The 20,713-nt window shown below is 38.4% G+C and overlaps 1 protein-coding gene across 1 annotated transcript; it reads left to right on the top strand.

Moving 5' to 3' along the window:
- The first annotated feature begins 653 nt into the window (after positions 1-653).
- XB5897201.L (provisional ortholog of Fc receptor like 3 L homeolog) lies at positions 654-20,510 on the top strand. The gene is given in 14 exon segments (NM_001092491.1): positions 654-694; positions 2,664-2,693; positions 4,155-4,415; positions 5,452-5,709; positions 7,039-7,326; positions 7,514-7,804; positions 10,195-10,476; positions 11,669-11,968; positions 14,711-14,833; positions 15,692-15,719; positions 15,811-15,893; positions 17,818-17,883; positions 18,851-18,876; positions 19,292-20,510. Coding segments are annotated over 14 exon segments (2,169 nt in total). The 5' UTR covers positions 654-669; the 3' UTR covers positions 19,400-20,510.
- The last annotated feature ends 203 nt before the right edge of the window (positions 20,511-20,713 follow it).

Genomic DNA, 20,713 nt, shown 5'->3' with positions numbered 1-20,713 from the left:
TTAATCAGGCCCAAGAGTACTGGGATCCCCTGGATTTTTTCCTGATGTCCCATTGGCCCAGTCCAACCCTGGAATGATCTGTGCCCCCACATGAATACAGCACTTTCGGGATCCAGAAGCTCTGTATTCATGAAGGTCAGGACAGGAATAATGTTGGAGTCCCCCTACCCAACCCCTACCCATCACCTGACTTTTGCAGCATTCAGATGCAGTTATGAAGCAGTGATGGATATAGACTATAATGGGGCCATGTTTTAAGGACAGGACTGGCCTGTGTTCTGCAAGAAAGAATGTGCATTTAGGAATGGCCTCTTTCCCATCACCCTGAATGAGTAAACAAGTGATAAACAAACCCTATTCTTTCTGAAACGAAAGAGGAAGTTGAAAAGGGAAAATAGTTTAATTTTCTTGTTTAGAGCAATACGTAATAAAAATCATGGCTATTTCTTCTGGATAGCAGGTCTCATACCTGTAATATAATTTAATATAAGGGAACTAAAGCCACATAGAAATATGCAGGAAGTCTCAGCTCTGTAAATCCCCCCCATACCCTTAGCAGAGAAATATAAATTGGTAAATACAGAAGTTTAAAAGGGGAAGTAAAACTGAGGTTTCTGCATCTGGAGCTTTAGCTACAGACCATTACTTGGGGAGCTGCCTGCCGCTACCATGTCTCTTCTGCTGATCCTGCTCTGTAAGTAAATTGTGTTATTTTTCTACTTTATTCAATACAAGGAATGTTGCCCCATTGTAAATAATCTTCATCCTCCAATTAGCCCCTGTACTAATTTAGCAAAAATTAATTATTTAGTAACTGTGAATTAATTACAGTCACCAAATATAACAGCTCAATGTTATGATGCACTGACTGTACTTGGATTCCTAAATGTGACAGATTTTATTAGACTATTTAGATGAGTATTTGGCTGGTAACATAATAATATTAATGCTTCTGCTACTTCTAGTAACCAATCACAAGGAAGCATTTATATTTAATAATTTTTGAGTTTTGTTTCACTTGTGCTGGAAATAAAGTGCAAAAAAACAACAATCACATTATTGGAGTTTCTCCATGTATTTGCTGGAAAAAACACCCATTGACTGATTTTTTTTGCAGTTTTGTGAATGTATCCCCTACTGTAAATGATAAGGATATTAGAAGTCACTGAGGGGTTGTTCTGTGACCATATAAAGGCACAAGGCTGCAGGCTGAGTTATACAGGGAACTCTGAGTATCACTCATGTATTATAAGGGATAATGTACCCCCTACTGTAAATGATAAGGATATTAGAAGTCACTGAGGGGTTGTTCTGTGACCATATAAAGGCACAAGGCTGCAGGCTGAGTTATACAGGGAACTCTGAGTATCACTCATGTATTATAAGGGATAATGTACCCCCTACTGTAAATGATAAGGATATTAGAAGTCACTGAGGGGTTGTTCTGTGACCATATAAAGGCACAAGGCTGCAGGCTGAGTTATACAGGGAACTCTGAGTATCACTCATGTATTATAAGGGATAATGTACCCCCTACTGTAACTGAAAAGGATATTAGAAGTCACTGAGGGGTTATTCTGTGACCATATAAAGGCACAAGGCTGCAGGCTGAGTTATACAGGGAACTCTGAGTATCACTCATGTATTATAAGGGATAATGTACCCCCTACTGTAAATGATAAGGATATTAGAAGTCACTGAGTGGTTGTTCTGTGACCATATAAAGACACAAGGCTGCAGGCTGAGTTATACAGGGAACTCTGAGTATCACTCATGTATTATAAGGGATAATGTACCCCCTACTGTAAATGATAAGGATATTAGAAGTCACTGAGGGGTTGTTCTGTGACCATATAAAGACACAAGGCTGCAGGCTGAGTTATACAGGGAACTATGAGTATCACTCATGTATTAAAAGGAATAATGTACCCCCTACTGTAAATGATAAGAATATTAGATGTTACTGAGGAGTCACACGATCATAGAAATACACAACGCTAAACACTGAATAATTTTATACAGACGATGGAACTCTAAAGTGACTTTTTCTCTTTAGTACATTTTAGTAGGGATTATATCATTCATTTATTGATTTACTACATCGGATATATAATTTTAATACACAAGTTTCATCTGTCATTCAAATCACTAAGCACCATATATAAGGAAACATTTACAGGATATTCACGGCCGTTGTATTTTATAAGGGGATAATGGATTACAGAAGTCATGTGACACAATTAACATTACTTTGCACTGATTATAATCATACAGAACACTAAGCACTGTTTATAGGCTGTTATGGAGGTGATTAATGGTTTGCAGGTTTTATTCTCTGAAGAGTTCTGTAATGTGATAAAATCACATACCAAATATTAATATTAAAACAGTTCAGGCCATTTATTTTGAAACTTGCGACTGTAATTTTAAATGTAATAGGTATTTTACTGTAACCGCACTTGCAATTATCCATAACATATTTCTCACTTCTTTTTGTTTCTCTCTAGTGAGATAATCAATTGGTAGGAGGCTATTTGTGTGTATATATATATATATATATATGTGTGTGGCCATTTTATAAAATGCTGGATATAATTCTTTATTAAACTGAATTTTAGTACTTAAAATATCAATGCATAATAATTATTCTTTTCTATCCTTAGTTTTAACAGTCATGTCGACAGAAAATGCAGGTGAGTCTCTTATAATTTTTTTTTTTATATATATATATATACAGGTATGAGACCTGTTATCCAGAATACTTGGGATAGAATAGAAAAGCATTTAAAGACTAAATAAATCCTAAATGAAGACAAATTGTATCTTAGTTGGGATCATGTACAAGCTACTGATTTATTATTACAGAGTTTTCTCTTTACAGTTTTAGAAATGTTACAGTTTTAGGAATTTGAATTATTTGGATGAAATGGAGTCTTTGGGAGATCTACTGTGATTCAGAGCTTTCTGGATAACAGAAATATCTTTATATTTATATTGATATGATGATAAAATCACTGGATGGGGTATCTGTGCTTCTGTCTGCCGACACTAAGGGGCAGATTTATTGAGGTACGATTTTTTTTTTGGTGTTTTTGGGTTAAAAAAACTTGAATGATTCAAGTTTTTTTTTAAAAAAAAAACATCAGATATATGAGATTTATTATACCCAAATAGCTCAAATCCAACAATACACCATCTGAAACCTGTCAAGGTCATGTAGGAGTCAATGTCAGAGGAACCATTTGAAGATCATAACAGCCTCCATGATGTTCGAGTTTTATTCTGAGGGTTAACATTTAAATGATTCGAGCAATCAAGTTTTTTTTTTGCAGAAAACTTGATTAATTGGAGTTGCAGGTTTTTGCCATTCGAGTTTTTTCTTAAATAAGATACCATTCGAGATTCGAGGTCATTTGTATACATGAATCTCTAAGGTTTCCTACTATATTAAGAGAGACTTGTAGTAAATCTGGTACAAGATGGGAATGTGGGGGTCAGGTGTATTGTGGCCAAACATGTGTCCTCTTAGAACAGGGATCCCCAACCTTTTGAACCTGTGAGCAACATTCAGAAGTAAAAGGAGTTGGAGAGAAACACAAGCACGAAAAATGTTCTTGGGGTGCCAAATAAGTGCTGTGATTGGCTATTGGTAGCCCCTATGTGGATTGTCAACCTACATTGAGACTCTGTTTGGCAGAACATCTGGTTTTTATGAAACCAAAACTCCAAGCCTGGAATTCAAAATAGGCACCTGTTTTGAGGCCACTGGGAGCAACATCCAAGGGTTTGGAGAGCAACTGGTTGGGGATCACTGTCTTTCTATACTGCCACTTTCTATACTGCCACTTTCGTAAACAAAACATCTGCTGTAGGCTATGTTTAATATATTACATTATGTAAACATATTAGGGATGCACTGAATCCAGGATTCGGTTTGGAATACAGCCAGGATTCTGCCTTTTTCAACAGGATTCGAATTCTGCCAAATTCTTGTGCATGGCCAAACTAAATCTGAATCCTAATTTAAATTTAGTGATGGGAAGGGAAATCACGTGACTTTTCATCACAAAACAAGGATTAATACGTTTTAATCATCTTTATTTGCTACACAATAGGGTATTTTCAGATATAACTAATAATATGTTCCATTACAGGAGCGGCTGTCAGACCCATAGTGAACTTTTCACCAAACTGGGCCACAATATTCACATCCGAATCTGTAACTATGACTTGTAATGTAGATTCCACTGCACAAGGAGACCTGGGTTATTCCTGGTATAAAGATGGCAGCTTGATCGGTTCAGGTCAACAGAAATATACAATAGACACTGCCCAAGAGAGTCATAGTGGGGAATATAAATGTAAGACCCGTGACAGTGACCTGAGTGAAGCTGGTAAACTGACAGTTAGTAGCGGTGAGTATAAAAGCACATATTTACTGATTTAATTGTTAAATGTGGCTTTTTTCCTATCTATGGTCTTTATTCCTAAAAAAAAATGTAATAGTAAAACCTGTAGCATTAATCGAATCCCTCTGTTTAAACATTTCCATTATATTACCCCATTGCTGCTGATAATCCTTACTTTTACCTTTTTTTTAACCCAAATACTATTAAAAAAATGATTCTCCCTTCCAGATCTGTTAAAGGAGAAGGAAGCTACCGGAGCAGTTTATTTCCAATAGATTAGCCACAATAGTGCAAGCTATAAAACTATATTTATTTATATTTATTCTGTAAAAATGCTTTACCATACCTGAGTAAACCGCTCTAGAAGCTCTCTATTTGTTTAGGATAGCAGCTGCCATATTGGCTTGGTGTGACATCACTTCCTGCTTGAGTCTCTGCCTGCTCACTCATAGCTCTGGGCTCAGATTAGAGCAGGGAGGGGAGGAGGGAGAGAGGAGCAAACTGAGCATGCTCAAGCCCTAGCCCTGGAGGTTTAAGCTGAAAACAGGAAGTCTGATACAGAAGCCCATGAGTACACAATAGAAGGAAAGAAATGTGCTGTTTCTTTTGACAGAGGACTCAGAGCAGCATTACTTTGAGGGGTTACTTGTGTATTTATACACTTTCTGATAAAACTTACTGTACTTAGTTTTAACCTTTCCTTCCAACACCAAAAGGCACAGTCACAGGCAGGCAGTAAGGACAGGGTCCTATTTCAGGCTTCACCTCCTGCTGCTCCATAACTTGCATTTCTGAATGATGCTCTACTCATAGGATGGGTACAGTGTGTGCCTCCCAACTGCCAGCCCCTCACCAACACAGCACTAACTAATATGGTCAACAATGTATTCATGGGAGAAGCCGTTGGTCTTTGCATTTCAAAAATTTGTAGAAAAAAAAGTTGAGTTTTTAGTAAAATGTTATTGAAATGAATTGTTTGTCTGTCTACTTTATATTAGGCAGGAGGTATTTGATGAACAAATATGTCTTTTTTAATTTCCAGGTTACCTCGCCCTGAAAGTTCCACCCTTTGTGTTTGAAGGGGACATTTTGGAATTGTCCTGTGCCGCGTATCCTGGGTACAGCGCTGGGGAAGCTGAACTGCACAAAGGAGATCAGTCTATAGGTTCCTCGCACTCTGGGAATTTCAACATCGGAAGAGTAAACATGAAAACTAGTGGTTCCTACACGTGTTATAGATCAGTAAAACACCATTTAATTTATTATGGTAAAAAGAGCAGTGTGTACATTTCTGTAAAAGGTAAAAACTTTATCAGCCCCTATACCAACAATTTATTGAGGGGGTTTTAAGAATTTAAAAAACTATATTTTTGAGAATCTGTTCTTCTCTTGTGATTCAGCTCTGTCTATTTACCAAAGTTCATTGCAAAGATCAGCAGTCAGGGAACATATGATGTGTAAATGGGAACTAAGGGGAACGTTCTTGCAGCACAAGGGTTTTTTAATGACCCATTTTAGGGCAAATTCACTAAGATCCGAAGTTGCGCCAGCAACAGCTTCGCCACACTTTGCCAAGCGCAGTTTCGCCAGTGCTACGCAAATTCACTAAAAGAATTTGCGCTCAGGGAGGTGAACGGTAGTGAAGTTGAGCTAGCATTAATTCGTCAAGCAAATCGAAGTTAAGCTTGCGATGCCTAATTTGCATACGGCGCCAAGTTAAAGTACAATGGACGTATATGTTGCAGCAAATACATTACACTACACAAGCCTGGGAAAGCTTCATTAAATAAAATATAGTTGTTATATTGCCCTATACATGTGCCCACTGTATAGTTTAGGTGCCATACGTTAGGAAATGTAGGGGCGAAGGAGAATACCCCAAAAAAATTTACGATCTTTTTCAGCCTATCACCCTTAAAAAAAGAAAAGACGCCAGCGTTTTTCGGGACTTAGAAAAAATCTCAACTTGTTTTGAAGCAATCCCTATCTACTCTATTGCACTTCACCTGGTCTGAGGTGGTGAAGGCAAGTCTGGCGCAAGAGGTAACGTTCAGTAAAATGCGCAAGTTAGTGAATTAGCGTAGTTACGTCCCTTAGCATAACTTTGCCTGGCGTAAGGGTGCAAAGTAGCGCTAGAGTAGGTCCACTTCGCTAGTGAATTTACGCCAGTACCCATTAGTAAATTGGCAAAGTAATAAAAAATGACGTCACAATGGTGAATTTGCACTAGCTTTAGCCGCTTCCCACTTGAATGAATTTAGTGAATTTGCCCCTGTGTATTAACTGAATTATAAGGTCCCCTAAATCAATGGGCAGTAGTGATGGGCGAATTTATTTGGCAGGCGCAAATTCGCTGCAAATTTACCCGTTTCGCCACCCGCAACAATTAATGGACACCAATTGACTTTAATGGGCGTCACCTTCGATGCCGGCGTCAATTTTGCTGCTGGTGAATTGTCACCGGACTCAAAATTCCCGTTTCGGGAATTTTTTGCCCATTTTGTGAATTTTGCAGGAAATTCACAAATTTCGTGGTGAACCGAAACAGGACAAATTCCCCCATCACTAATGGGCAGCGTTAGATATGTTTTTTTTTTTTTAAATTAAACTTGTCTTTTTGCTTTTATAGAGCTCTTCTCAAAGCCAATAATATCTGTGAATTCAGGTCAAATTCAGATCAATGAAGGGGGTCACATGACCATAACATGTGACACAAATCTCAGCCCACACAGAGCGACTACAGAGCTACAGTTTGTTTTCTACAGAAATGGGCACAATGTACAGGGATTCAGTTTATCCAACCAATATGGAGTCTCCTCAGCTCAGCTGGAGGATTCTGGGAATTATACCTGTGAAATAAAAGATCAATCTGGGGGTGTGAAGAAGGAGAGTGACCCAAAAAGTATCCAGATAAAAGGTCAGTAAAATCTTGAACTGCCAAATATCTAATTCTTACTAAGGGAAAAAAAATCTCGGATGCATTTACTATTATTAACTTAAATGGTGCAAGATTGTCATTTTTAATTATTCAAGTATTGTTCGGCAGATATCGATTTTTGGCATATAATGTTTTTTAATTCTGTATTTTCATTTTATCCATTCAGCACAGAAGCTTTCTGGTGTGAGTGTGAGGCTTGAGTCGGCAGGAGGACAGGTTATTGCTGGGGAGAGGTTGGAGATTATCTGCTCAGTGGAAAAGGGGATGGGATTATTGAGTTATTCCTGGTGTAAACAATCCAGTCCCAGCTGTGACACCAAAGAGTCTTCAGCTTCGGAGCAACGGTTTGTGGTAGAAAGAGTTCCTGAAGATTATGGAGGAGAATATCAGTGCACCGTTACCAGAGTTGCTACTGGGAACTCCATGCGAAGTCGCAAGTTCTCCATCTCTGTCCAAGGTACCCCCTCCTATGACCTACATGTTGGTTCCCTCTCTGGGCAACAATACCCATGAGAACCAAGTCCCTCTAACATTCCTTGGTGGAGGCTAAACTGCTCAGCTACATAGTCCTGAGCATATCTGTCTCTCCTAGAGTGACTAGGAGATCGGAGATAACTCACCACTTTTATCTGGGATTCCACTCTTGATTCTAATCCCCTTAACATCAGTCTCTGGCAAAAAGCCTTTTGAAATACATGGCTTTCAAATATATATAATTTCAATACATTGCCACCTTGAAGCTAAACTGGAGAACTCTATTGGGATTATTTATTAAAAGGTTGATTTGTGTTTTCACAAAAATGTGAGCTTTTCTAGGGTAGTTTGCAGTAAAAGCTTGATTTTTTTTTTCAGGTTAATAAAAACCCCACAATGCTTTACAACTAAACTTGTAAAGCTTTATTATGCCCTGAAGCTTTAATTTAAAGCTTCAGGGCATATTAAAGCTATAGCTAGATTTTGAAAACAATCCAAAATTTATTGAGGTTGTGCAGAAGTCAAAATGCAGAGGTCCCTTGAACCATTTGCAGATGTTTGTAGCCTTCATGATGTTTGGGTTTTTTTAGTGGGTTTTGCTCGGGAAATTCGAGCGATTCAAGCTTTTTCCCCGAAAACTCACAAATTCAGTCTTTGGTAAATATCCCTTTTAAAGTCAGGAATTGACCCAGGAAAAGGAGCCCTTCTCCTTCTCCTTTGAGATCTCCTTCACAAACTTTATTATTTACCAGTCCCTTACATACAGATGAAGCCTTCTGGATTTTATCACACCATTTAGTGCCTCTAGATGGTGCTAGAGTGCAATGGCCTTAGTCCTCTAGCTCGATCTAGAGACAGTATTTAGCACTTAAAAATTATATGGTGCGACAAAATCCTGATGGCAATAAAAAAAGGTGTCTGGACAAAATCCAGATGACTTCATATGTATGTATTTAGATAATATACTCAGTAAATGCATTTACTTCACCCGAATAAGCCAAAAACAGTGTACTTAATGTTCTGCTCTGTCCCATGAGACACATTACAGTATAGGTAGAGATAGGGATAGATTTTCCAGTATTTACAATCTCATTTTAAAAATAAGAAAATTGCAACAAAAGTAGTTCCCCTTTGTGCTGTAGCACTGTCCATATAGTATATTAGACTATTTTGAGTTTCTCCTACAGTAGCATTGGTTCCAACTCTACACTGGCTAATTGTAACAAATCCTCACCCTGGTGGTCTAGTGGTGGTGCGGCAGGAAGGCCCGACGCGCCGGTCCTGCTCCTTCCATACTGGTTTCCTAGTGCGCGCCGTGCGCGCACTTCCGTATTTTATAGGCGCATGCACGCTGGCGTGATTACGTAAAATTCAAATGGTATTTAAAGGGACATTTTTTCTTTAGTCATTGCCTGTGATAGGTTTTGTTCCTGGTGCCTTGTACCTTGTGCTGAAAAGCTTCCAATCTGTTTGATTCCTGTTTTTGACCCTGCCTGGCTGTTTTGACTACTCTGATCTCTGGAACCTGACCCTTGCCTGAAACCGACCTGATTCTGCTTAACACTCCTGATTGACGTTCTGGTTTGACCTCTGCCTGTTATTTGACTCCGATTCTGCCTCATCCCATCTGATTGATTACCCAGTTTTGACCCTTGCCTACCTGACGATTCTAGCTATCTGCCTGCCTCGACCCAGCCAGTCTGACCACGAATCTGTCTTATCCTGTTGTACCGCAACCTTCGGCCTAACTGACTTTAACAACTGTCGTGCCCCTTTGCTTGCCAGAACTCCTCGCCTTGCTCCTCTCGAAAAGTCCAGGTGGCATCCAAGTACGCAGAGGGCTCCTCCCAAAGCCAAAGGCGGTCACACTACTGGTGAAGCCGAGCCGAGACCAGGGAGCTTGGCACTAGTTCTGGTTTAGGGTGCCGACCGTGACACTAATCTTTAAACATGGGTTCCTCAGATTTCAGTTTATATATACTCAGGGGTTTAGCTGTGACAGCTCTTGATCTAGCACCCACTCTGCTACTGGAAGTAATAAAAGAAAAATATGGACCACATTTCTTCCATATTTACATTGTTTATATAGGGGGACAAATAGTTTTTTCTGTCACATGGGACACTAGAAATTTCTAGACAAGATCTGACATTGCTGTACAACTATTTGTCTTAAACTCTTCCACTACTTCTATTTGTAGCACTGGCACCTGCATTCACGGTTTACCATTTTCCAATGCTGTTCATTGGTTTTGTGGTCTTATTCTGCCTTGATGACAATTTATTGGTTTTACATGCTGACCATTTGAGTGCATGTAGTATTGAATAATTTCTGCCAGATATATGAACATTTGTTTTTCTTCTCCTCTGTTAAAGTGAAGTTGGGCAAACCGGAGCTAAAACTTGGTCCTGGCAAAGTAGCTGTGGGGGATTCTGTGGATCTTTTCTGCGAGTCCAAGAGTGGATCTTTCCCAGTTGATTATGAATTCTATCACAGGAATGATTCAGTAGGGAAAGGTAAAGCTGAAAAGAAGGAAGATGCTAAATACCGGGTGACTGTCACCTCCATCACCATGACTGGACCTTACTCTTGTGCCTTGCAAACTGAGGTCTCCAGCAAAATGCAGCTCAGTGAGGGACTTGTTTTGTCTGTAATGGGTGAGTACTTTAACCTACATACTTAACAATAAACCTAAAAATACTCTTTATGAGCTTCAGTCATAAAAATTACACCATAAAACTTTCTACGTTAGGTTCGATTTAGTAGGGAAAGCCCCCTAAGCTTGCAAACAACTTGTACTGAGACCATTAAATATATCAGCTTAGCTTGTTCTCAAGGTATGTTCATAGTCTGGAAAGAAAGTATAATTATTTGTTTTTATTCAGTACAACTCAAAAATTCCAGCTTTACTGAAGGTTTTCAACCCTTTATTTAGTCATAGACTTAATAGAGAGACCCAATTCCCTAAAACTCAGATGTATGCTTGACCAATCCAAACTTAACGGTCTTGTGACCCTTATTTTATTTGCCTGATTTTGGTTCTAATATTGTTTTTAATTTTACTCGCTAAAAACAGGATTTTGGTGATAGCTCCAAGTCTTCTGTTAAAGGATGGTAGTTGCTGGTCACTGTAAGTATAGAAGTGCATTAGATTGAATAGAATACTTCTCAGCTGAAATTTTCAGTATGCCTGCAGTTAGCTTCCAGTGACCTCTTCTAATTTTATTATATTGTTTTAAACTTGGGAAACCTGATCCATTAGATGGAGAAATATTATCAGACGCAGACATTCAACAAATCTTAAAAATTTGAGTTGCTTAAAGGACATTTAAAAGGACAAGTCAATACTTATTTGTTGTGGACCAATATGTAAGATACCCTCTAGCCCCACATACTATACTTTTAAAAATGCATCATTAATGTCCCATTGTTTCTCTCACATTCCTGAATACTTCACTTGCACAAAATAAAGAGTAAAATTCCAAACATTCATTTTAGATTTTAAATTTTTACTCTACTTAGAGTTAAAGAATTAGCCGATACCAGTACATAGAGATGCTAAAATTATGGTGTGGGGATCACTCTTTTCCTGCATATCTTTAAAACGGGCACATTTTGTAGGTACTCACATTTTGTTTAGAAGTAACAAAATGACTACATCTAAAAAAATACTTTTTGTAAAAAAAAAATTGTAAATAAAAATATTTTTTGTAAATAAAAATTTTTTTGTAAAAAAAAAAATGATATATGTAAGAAGAATTCTGTACAATCAACTGTAGACACAAAGAGCTTTATGTTATAAAGTACAGTTGCAGTTCAGGGAATATGACAATCTTAATGTTCTAACAGAACCAGTGGCAGATGCCAGAATTACCCCTGGGGAAGATGAACTTGCAGTGACAGCAGAAGACAATCTGTGCTTAACCTGTTCTGTAGCAAAAGGCACTAGTCCCTCGTTCCTTTGGATTTATAATGAGACAATTGCAAATGAATCAGGACTGTTCCAGGTCCAAGAATCTGGGAAATTGCTTTGTATAGAGTCAGCACAGCTTCACCATGCTGGGACATACAGGTGTCAGGCCAGCAACCAACTTTCATCCAACAGGATCTTCTCTGTTACCAGCAACAATGTCACCATAAGCATCTCAGGTGGGTTCTGTTCATGGAAACTATCAACACTTTCCTTGTATGGAACTTCTATTCCATTAATGCCTTACTAAGTAGTAGATTGCCTACTAAGGAAGGTGGTGATGATTTTCTAGAAAGAAAGGTCAAAACAGCCATTGCTGTCCTGTGGAATGTCCAAGACAGTAACTAAGCACTAGTGATGGGCGAATTTGCGCCGTTTCGCTTCGCCGAAAAATTCGCGAATTTCGCGCGAAATTCGCGAAACTGCGAAAAATTCGCGAAACGGCGCTGGCGTCTCGTTTTTGACGCCGGCGCCCGTTTTTGACGCCGGCGCCCGTTTTCGGCGCCGGCGCCCGTTTTTGACGCCGGCGACTTTTTTCCAAAAAAATAAATTTTTTGACGCCGGCGAATTTTTACCGCGAATTTTCGCGGGCGTTTCGCGAATTTATTTGCTCGGCGCGAATCGCGCAAATTCGCCGCGAATTCGTGCATGGCGAATAAATTCGCCCATCACTACTAAGCACTCATCCCCTTGTAATGGTTGAACTATTTTGAGCAGCACTGAGGGGCTTGGGTTTTTTTCAGTATAAGTTAAAATGTAAAGTTTTTTCAAATTCTAAGTTTCTGAATTCTAATTTTCAGGATCTACCAATTGAAAAAAATTTCAAAAACTCGAATGGCAAAAAACTGCAAAGTAAAACATGTTAAGCTTCTCAAGAAGCCAATATCGGGTGTTTTTTTTTTTAATTCAAGCCAAAAATTAGTTATTGATGAATGATTAACAATAAATTGAACTATGTGCTTTTTTTCTTGTTTTTTTACAATACTTAAAAAATCTTTTTTTAATTAAGAAAAATACCACAATCACAAAAAAAGCTCATTGAATGTTTTTTTCCTAAAGAATTCTTTTAAAATTCAAAATTTCATAAATCTCTGCCTACTTTAGGTGTTAAAAAAGCATTATTTTCTAATGCATTATTATAATGCATAATTATAAAACATTAATTATATTTAATGTAATAATTACATGATAGCAGTTTGCCTATAAGGTTTCTATAGTATGATATAAGTAAAGTTGAAGAAAATAGGAAAAACATTCCATGTAAAGCTATTCTAGGAATTCTAGTATTCTAGGAAATAATATTCTAAAATTAAACCTGGCAAACATCTTTTAGTTATAAATTCAACAGTTCACAAATGATAACATAATAGGAAATAGGAAGAAACCTTTTGTTAAGCAAAAGTATTCTAAAATAAAATATTCTAAAATTAAACCTGGCAAACCTGGCAAACATTTTTTAGGTATAAATTCAACAGTTCACAAAGGATAATATAATATATTTCACCTCCTTTGGGGGGTTATTTACTAAGCTCTGAACACCCGAAATTCCAAATTTTTTGTGTTATAATAGGCTTTTTAAAAAAATCACAAATTTTTCAGAATTTATTAAACCCCGAGGGCTAAAAAGCCAGAATATAAAAACACGGCATCTCCACCCTGTCAAGATTGCATAAAAGTCAATGGGAACTGTCCCACTGATTTTTGGTTGTGTCGGGGGTTTCGGGCAATTTCACAATGTTTTCGAAGCTTTTCCGGTGAAAATTTTGAGTTTTTGAGGTAATAATAAATAAGTGTTAAAAATCCGAGCGGCTTAGATCGGAGTTTGTAGCAGCTGATATTGAGATAAATTCGGACCTTGATAAATAACCCCCTTAGTGTCAAGATACCTCAAAAAGGGGGTCATTTATAAACTTTGCGCAATGCAGATTGGTTTGCAAAGTGAAAATATTTGCCCTGTGCATGGTTATATTTATAAAGCTGAATAAGTGTGCTGCAAACAGAATTGGGAAAAAAATTTCACAATGTGAATGTCTATAAGAGCTTTTAAAATATGTAAAAAATTGCAAATTGTCAATATTTATGCGCACACTCTGCGACTGAATTACGCCACTACTTTGGTGGTGGAGAACATATTCACAAAACAGGTTTGCAAAGTGCAAATTGAAGTTACTGTCAACGCTATTTTCGTGCACAACAACCTCGCACATTGGGTGCACTCGTGCAAACTCCCGTCTCATTTGCGTGCCATTTGCGAAAATTTATTCACAATGTGAATTTGCAAAAACCGAAAGACGGGCAGAGCAGTGCAATATATTAGTGTCCAGGAAAAAACATGGGCAATACAACCGTTTGCGAAAAAATATGTGCTGCACAAATTTTATAAATGACCCCCAAAAAGTTTAGTTCTAGAAAAAAAAGTTTAATTTACATTTTTTTCACAATCAATTTTGGAAAAAAAATTGAAAAATTGATAAATATCGCTCTAACTTTGCTATTATGTATACTGAGAAAGTAATTCTAGTAAAATGTATACAGTGAAAATTTGATGTGATTTGATGTGGGTTTGAAGATTTTGCTTTTCAAATCTGCCTCTCCCTATGAAATGCAAAAAGTTATATTTTGTCTAGTGTCCCTAACCTTTTCCCCCAATCCTGGGACTAGATTTGTATTGCTTTTCTTATTCTGGGTTGCTTATCTCTATATTCATACCAATTAAATCACAGTCTGGTTTTTAATTTAAGTGAGACAAGTAGAAATTTTAGACCTGCAAAACAAAAATTTAAATAGTTAAGACAAATGATGAACTAGCTGCAACCACTATCTACATTACCATAAACGTTCCTTTAGAAGGGAATAATATTTGGAAAATATTTGGGATCCCTGTATTACTTAATTGACTAACCATGTGTTTCTCCCTAAAGAGAAGAACTATCTAGTGATGGGAATTGGAATCACAGTGGCTTTCCTGGTTCTACTTTTTGTTACTACCATTGTTGCCATTACACGCAGGAGCAACAACTGTTACCATTTCCCAAAAAGCTCAGGTAACACTACATTGTTCTAGTTGTGTTACCGCAGTACTGTCTAATTGGAGACCTCCCTATGAGTCAGATGTGGCCCTCCAAGGCATTATTCATTGGTCTTCATAGTCTAAATAATTACACAATGTACTTCTATAAATTACATTATCTGGTTGTTATAGTTCTGTTACGAGTGTGTCATAAAATTGACCAAGAACTGGCTTACTATAGTCTAAGTCCATTTTTACACTGGTGCTGTTAAAAAGTTTCCATCCTGCTTTTCTATCTCCATCTTGTGCTACTGTCTTCATCTTCTCCTACTATCTCCATCTTGTCCTACTGTTTCCATCTTTTCTTTCTGTTTCCATCTTGTCTTTCTGTCTCCATCTTGCCCTACTGTCTCCATCTTCTCCTACTATCTCCTTCTTGTCCTACTGTCTCCATCTTGTCCTACTGTCTCCATCTTCTTCTACTACCTCCATCTTGTCCTTCTGTTTCCATCTTGTCTTTCTGTCTCCATCTTGTCATATTGTCTCCATCTTGCCCTACTGTCTTCATCTCGCCATACTGTCTCCAAATTGTCCCCATCGTGTCCTAATTTCTCTATCTTGTCTTACAGTCTCTATCTTGTCCTACTTTCTTCATCTTACCCTAAAGTCTCCATCTTGCCCTACTGTCTCCACTTTGCCCTACTGTCTCCATCTTGTCCATTGTCTCCATCTTGTATTACTGTTTCCATTCTGACCTACTTCCTTTCCTGCCTACCACTGTTGACCAGCAGGATCCCACTATATTTAGGGTTTGGCAGTGGTCTATTTTTCACCCCTGCATCTTGTTTATAGTAAAGTAAGGACTAAAAATACTGCTGTCATTTGTTTACAGGTGGTTTAGTAACTAAAGATCTGGACCGGTAAGTTTTTACAAGTATCAAAATAAATTCCAATTTATACCGCTACTGTCTAAATCATACAATGAATTAATGGTTAATCATGATTTAATAGGACTGCTCCGAGACAACAAGCTCCTGACCATTACACGACAAATGATGTGACACCCCGTGCAGAACAACCAGTGTACGGCAATTGTGAGTTTATTCTAAATTTTGTCAAATACTTTCCTCAGGATACAAAGGTTTTATATTTGTCTGAAATTGTCATAAATCAATTAACGTCAAAATCATATCATTGTATATACTAGTGCCATGTCAGAAAAAAAATTTAAAACTTGAGCTACAAAAGTAGCTGCAACCTTGTGTACTGTATGTATGCAGGAGTCTAATTGATGGGACTTGTAATAGTGTGTCTCTATTTCTGTTTCCTTTTTTGGCAAGTAAGAACAGTTCTGCCATGTTTTATGGAAGGGATTTTATGAATACTGATAGGGTTACACCCACTGTCCAGCAAGATCTGAATGGCTTATTTACATTTACTGCCCTGCAGCTTGGCTATACACGTGGCTGACAGTTAAAGGACCAGTAACATCAAAAAATGTTACAAAAAAATTCGTTACAATACAACGAAAAAAAAAAATCAAGACCAATTAAAATTTAAAACAGCAAATCCTTTATTAAGATATAACTTACAGAAACTCCACTTCCTGTCTTCTACAGAAACGGGCGAAAGGGCGACCATCCATCCTGTTGTGCTTGATTGCTCTTCCCTGGCTCTTCCCTGACAGCGTGTCGATCTCCTCCAGCTCTTCAGAAGGCTGCAGCGGTGTTATTATTCCTGTCCCCACTGTAACATAGCAGACCGCCAGCATACAAGGGTAACCCAGAACCCCCTTCCCCTGCATTATTTTAACCCATGTTTGTGAATGGCAGGCCACTGCCCAATGCTGTCCAGCTCTCTCCGCACATCCCCAAGGCGAACTGCTGCCTTTGCGATGGCAATCACCTAGCAGCCTAGTTCCCTATGCCAAGACTCCGCAGCTCCAGCCTCTCGTTTCCGGATTCCTCCAGAGCGGTTACATCAGTAACAAAACCAGAGTGATTCCGGCACCAAAAGGAGAGCCTTGCACACAATAAGGAAGCCCGAGCGGGACAAAAGGCTGAGGATTGTATAACCTCCGCTCTGGAGGAATCAGGAAACGAGCGTCGGGAGTCTTGGTGCTGCTAGGTGATTGGAGCCATCGTGAAGGCAGCAGTTCACCTTGGGGATGTGCGGAGAGAGTCGGACAACATTGGGCAGGGCCCTGCCGTCCACAAACCCGCCGGCCAGCTGGTTCACCTTCCGAAGGCAGGCTCTGCAGAGACACAGCTCCCTTTAATAATCCATACATTGATTGCGCATCTCCCCAGCAGCCCACAGCAGCAGGCAGAAGGAATCCTCCCGGTGCCAGGAGGGTTGAAATAATGCAGGGGCAGGGGGTTCTGGGTTACCCTTGTATGATGGTGGTCTGCTATGTTACAGTGGGGACAGGCATAATAACACCGCTGCGGCCTTCTGAAGAACTGGAGGAGATCGACACGCTGTCAGGGAAGAGCCAGGGAAGAGCAATCAAGCACAGCAGCATGGATGGTCGCCCTTTCGCCCGTTTCTGTAGAAGACAGGAAGTGGAGTTTCTGTAAGTTATATCTTAATAAAGGATTTGCTACTTTAAATTTTAATTGGTATTGATGGTTTTTTTTTTCGTTATATTGTAACGAATTTTTTTTTTTTTAAAAAATTGATGATACTGGTCCTTTAAAGAGATAATGAGGCTTAGCTGCGGTAGGCAAACAGATACACTGAAAAATTATAATTAACATTATTAAATGCCGTTAAAATAATGACATTATTCCTTAAGTAAGTGTAATGACCGCAAATTCATGGGTTCATCGGGAGACCATGGGCAAAGACTATTTTTCGGGAGAATTTCCTGCCTCTTTTCTTTAGGTTTTCAGAATAGAATCATTTGAAGGTGCATGTGTTATTAGGTGAGTCTAATAGGGAGTAATGGAGGCAAGTTCTGATGTTTTGAAACCACTCCATGCTTCCATAATGTAACTCTCTTATTTCTTTTAGTAGGTATTGAAGATGTCACTCATGGAAAAGATGATTGTTATGGTTACTATGTTAACCATAAACCAACAGGTACGTCATTTTCTCATTGGTTATATGGCTTAAAGAATGCAAATGTCTTATCCCCTTAGGCAAACGTGGAGCTTAAGGCCCCAAAAGTGTTTAGGACACTTGCTCTTTGGCACTACCTAATTATACATATGCTGATAGGCTACATGATCACTACAGAAAATGGAGAATGAGCTAATAAACCCTAGACATGCCAGTAAGATCATTGCAGAATATGAAAAGGTTAGCATATTAACCACAGGCATGGATTATGTGCACATTAGTCCCAGACATGCCAGTTAAATCCCTGTAGAAATTAACTATGGAACTACAGAGTTAAAAGCTCTATAAAGAGTTATAGTAAATCATTTTAGTATGGGGAAATGTTCTAAGCAAAATAAATTGTATAGTGGTGCTTAAATTAGGGGGCCGATTCACTAACTTCGAGTGAAGGATTCTAAGTAAAAAAACTTCGAATTTCGAAGTGTTTTTTGGGCTACTTCGACCATCGAATGGGCTACAACTTCGACTTCGAATTGAAGGATTCGAACTAAAAATCGTTCGACTATTCGACCATTCGATAATCGAAGTACTGTCTCTTTAAAAAAAACTTCGACCCCCTAGTTCGCCATCTAAAAGCTACCGAACTCAATGTTAGCTTATGGGGAAGGTCCCCATAGGCTTTCCTAAGTTTTTTTGATCGAATGATATTCCTTCGATCGTTGGATTAAAATCCTTCGAATCGAACGATTCGAAGGATTTAATCGTTCGATCGAAGGAATAATCGTTCGACTGTACTATCTGCGATAAATCCTTCGACTTCGATATTCGAAGTCGAAGGATTTTGATTCCCAGTTGAATATCGAGGTTAATTAACCCTTGATATTCGACCCTTTGTGAATCGGCCCCTAGATGTGTAACTGCACTACGGCTACACAAGAAACATTCTGTAACTGTTTTAGGACTTGACTTCTAAAACTTTTTCTTTCAGCATCTACTTTTCCAAAGAAGAATATTGTGAGTATTTCAACAGGTCCATATTAACGTTCTTTATGGTTTGCATGTGAACACACTAGCACGTCAGCATGATTAATAGTACTCTGTGGAGTCTGGTTGGTTATGACCAAAACTTGTGAGGCCTAGAATAATACAATTCCTTTAATATTGTAAATACACAGTTGACTAAGCTAAATATTCAGTTCAATAGGCAGGGCTGTGTACTACAGATTATTCACTTAAGAATGCTTTAGGGGTCTCATTTACCACTATCATGGGCATAAGCGCTAATTGTTGAGGAGTGAAAAAAAACACAGTGCTTTGTTGCTGTATTTTACACTTCACACAAGGTCTCATTTATGAAACTTTGGGTATTCTATACATAATCAATTTGTTGGTGCTAGTGTTAAGTCTTATTATTTTATATTTTATTCAGGATGGAGCTTCTGTTAAATACACTAAGGAAAAGAATAAATCCACTATAGCTTTCCAGCATCATGAAGAACCTGATTCTTCCATCTATGAGAACTTCAGTGCCTCATAACTTCATGTAAAATTACAGCACAATCACTACTACATTTTCACAGTCACGGCCCAGGAATCTGTTCTTTTCAGCTGAATAAAAAATAGACACAATTGAACTTATTCATGAAATAATAATTACTCCCCAGCTCTAAATTAATGAAATAAGAAGGAAGTTCAGCTTTATTTCCTTTCTTTTTTTTTTTTTTAACTCATTATATTTCCTCCAAGATCTTCCCCTGTCCCTCAGATATCACTCACCGTAAACAACACCACCTTTCATTCCACCACACAGGCTGCCTAGGAGTCATCTTAGACTCTCATCTGTCTTTTTCACCACACATTCAAACACTTGCAAAATCTTGTCATATTGAACTGCGCAACATTGCTCGAATACGACCCTATCTCAGTTCAGAATCAACTAAAACACTGATTCAGTCTCTCATCATCTCCCGCCTTGATTACTGCAACTTACTCCTCACAGGTATTCCAACAAGTCACCTTTCACAACTCCAATCTGATCTAAACGTGGCCGCTAGACTCATTCATCTATCTCGCCGCTCAACATCAGCTGCTCCCATATGTATGTCCCTTCACTGGCTCCCAATCTCTTCTAGAATCAAATTCAAATTACTTACACTCACATTCAAGGCCCTTAATAATGAAACCCCTCCCTATATTTCATCTCTAATCTCCAAATACTCTCCTTCATGCAACCTTCGTTCTGCTTCTGATCTTCGCCTCACTTCTCCTCTGGTCACTTCTGCCCATTCTCACCTACAAGACTTCTCTCAGGCTTCTGCTTTTCTCTGGAAGTCTCTGCCTCCAGCTGTCAGACTTTCTCCTTCCTTCCAAACTTTCAAGCGCTCCTTAAAGACCCACCTGTTTAAAGAGGCCTATTCGTTGTACCTTAATTTATCATTGCTGTATCAAAAATGACAAAATGTTTATATAATCCTAATGTCTCAATTGTACCCTAACCTTTAGTTTGTAAACTCTAATCTCTAGGTCCTTCTAACCCTATTGTACTCTGTAATCCTTGTTTGTTATCCACCATTTATTCCCTGTTTGTTATAACTGCAGTAAAGCACTGCGTATCTTGACAGCGCTATATAAATAAATGATGATGATGATGAGGATTCTAATATATTCAAAGCTGCCAAATTAAAAGAATGAGCCCAACTGTGTGAAATGAAAACCACAATCTCGCACATTTTGACAAATCGTATGCATCTCTCCATCACAGATGAAATTACAATGGAATATGAACATTATATGCTGCACTTGCACTTGTAAATAAACCCTTAGATCTTTGTGTTCAGTTTATGGGGGTTTA

This window comes from Xenopus laevis, chromosome 8L, assembly GCF_017654675.1.
Source record: "Xenopus laevis strain J_2021 chromosome 8L, Xenopus_laevis_v10.1, whole genome shotgun sequence".
In the NCBI taxonomy this organism is placed as follows: Eukaryota; Metazoa; Chordata; class Amphibia; order Anura; family Pipidae; genus Xenopus; species Xenopus laevis.
This window is presented reverse-complemented; position numbering and strand designations above follow the sequence as displayed.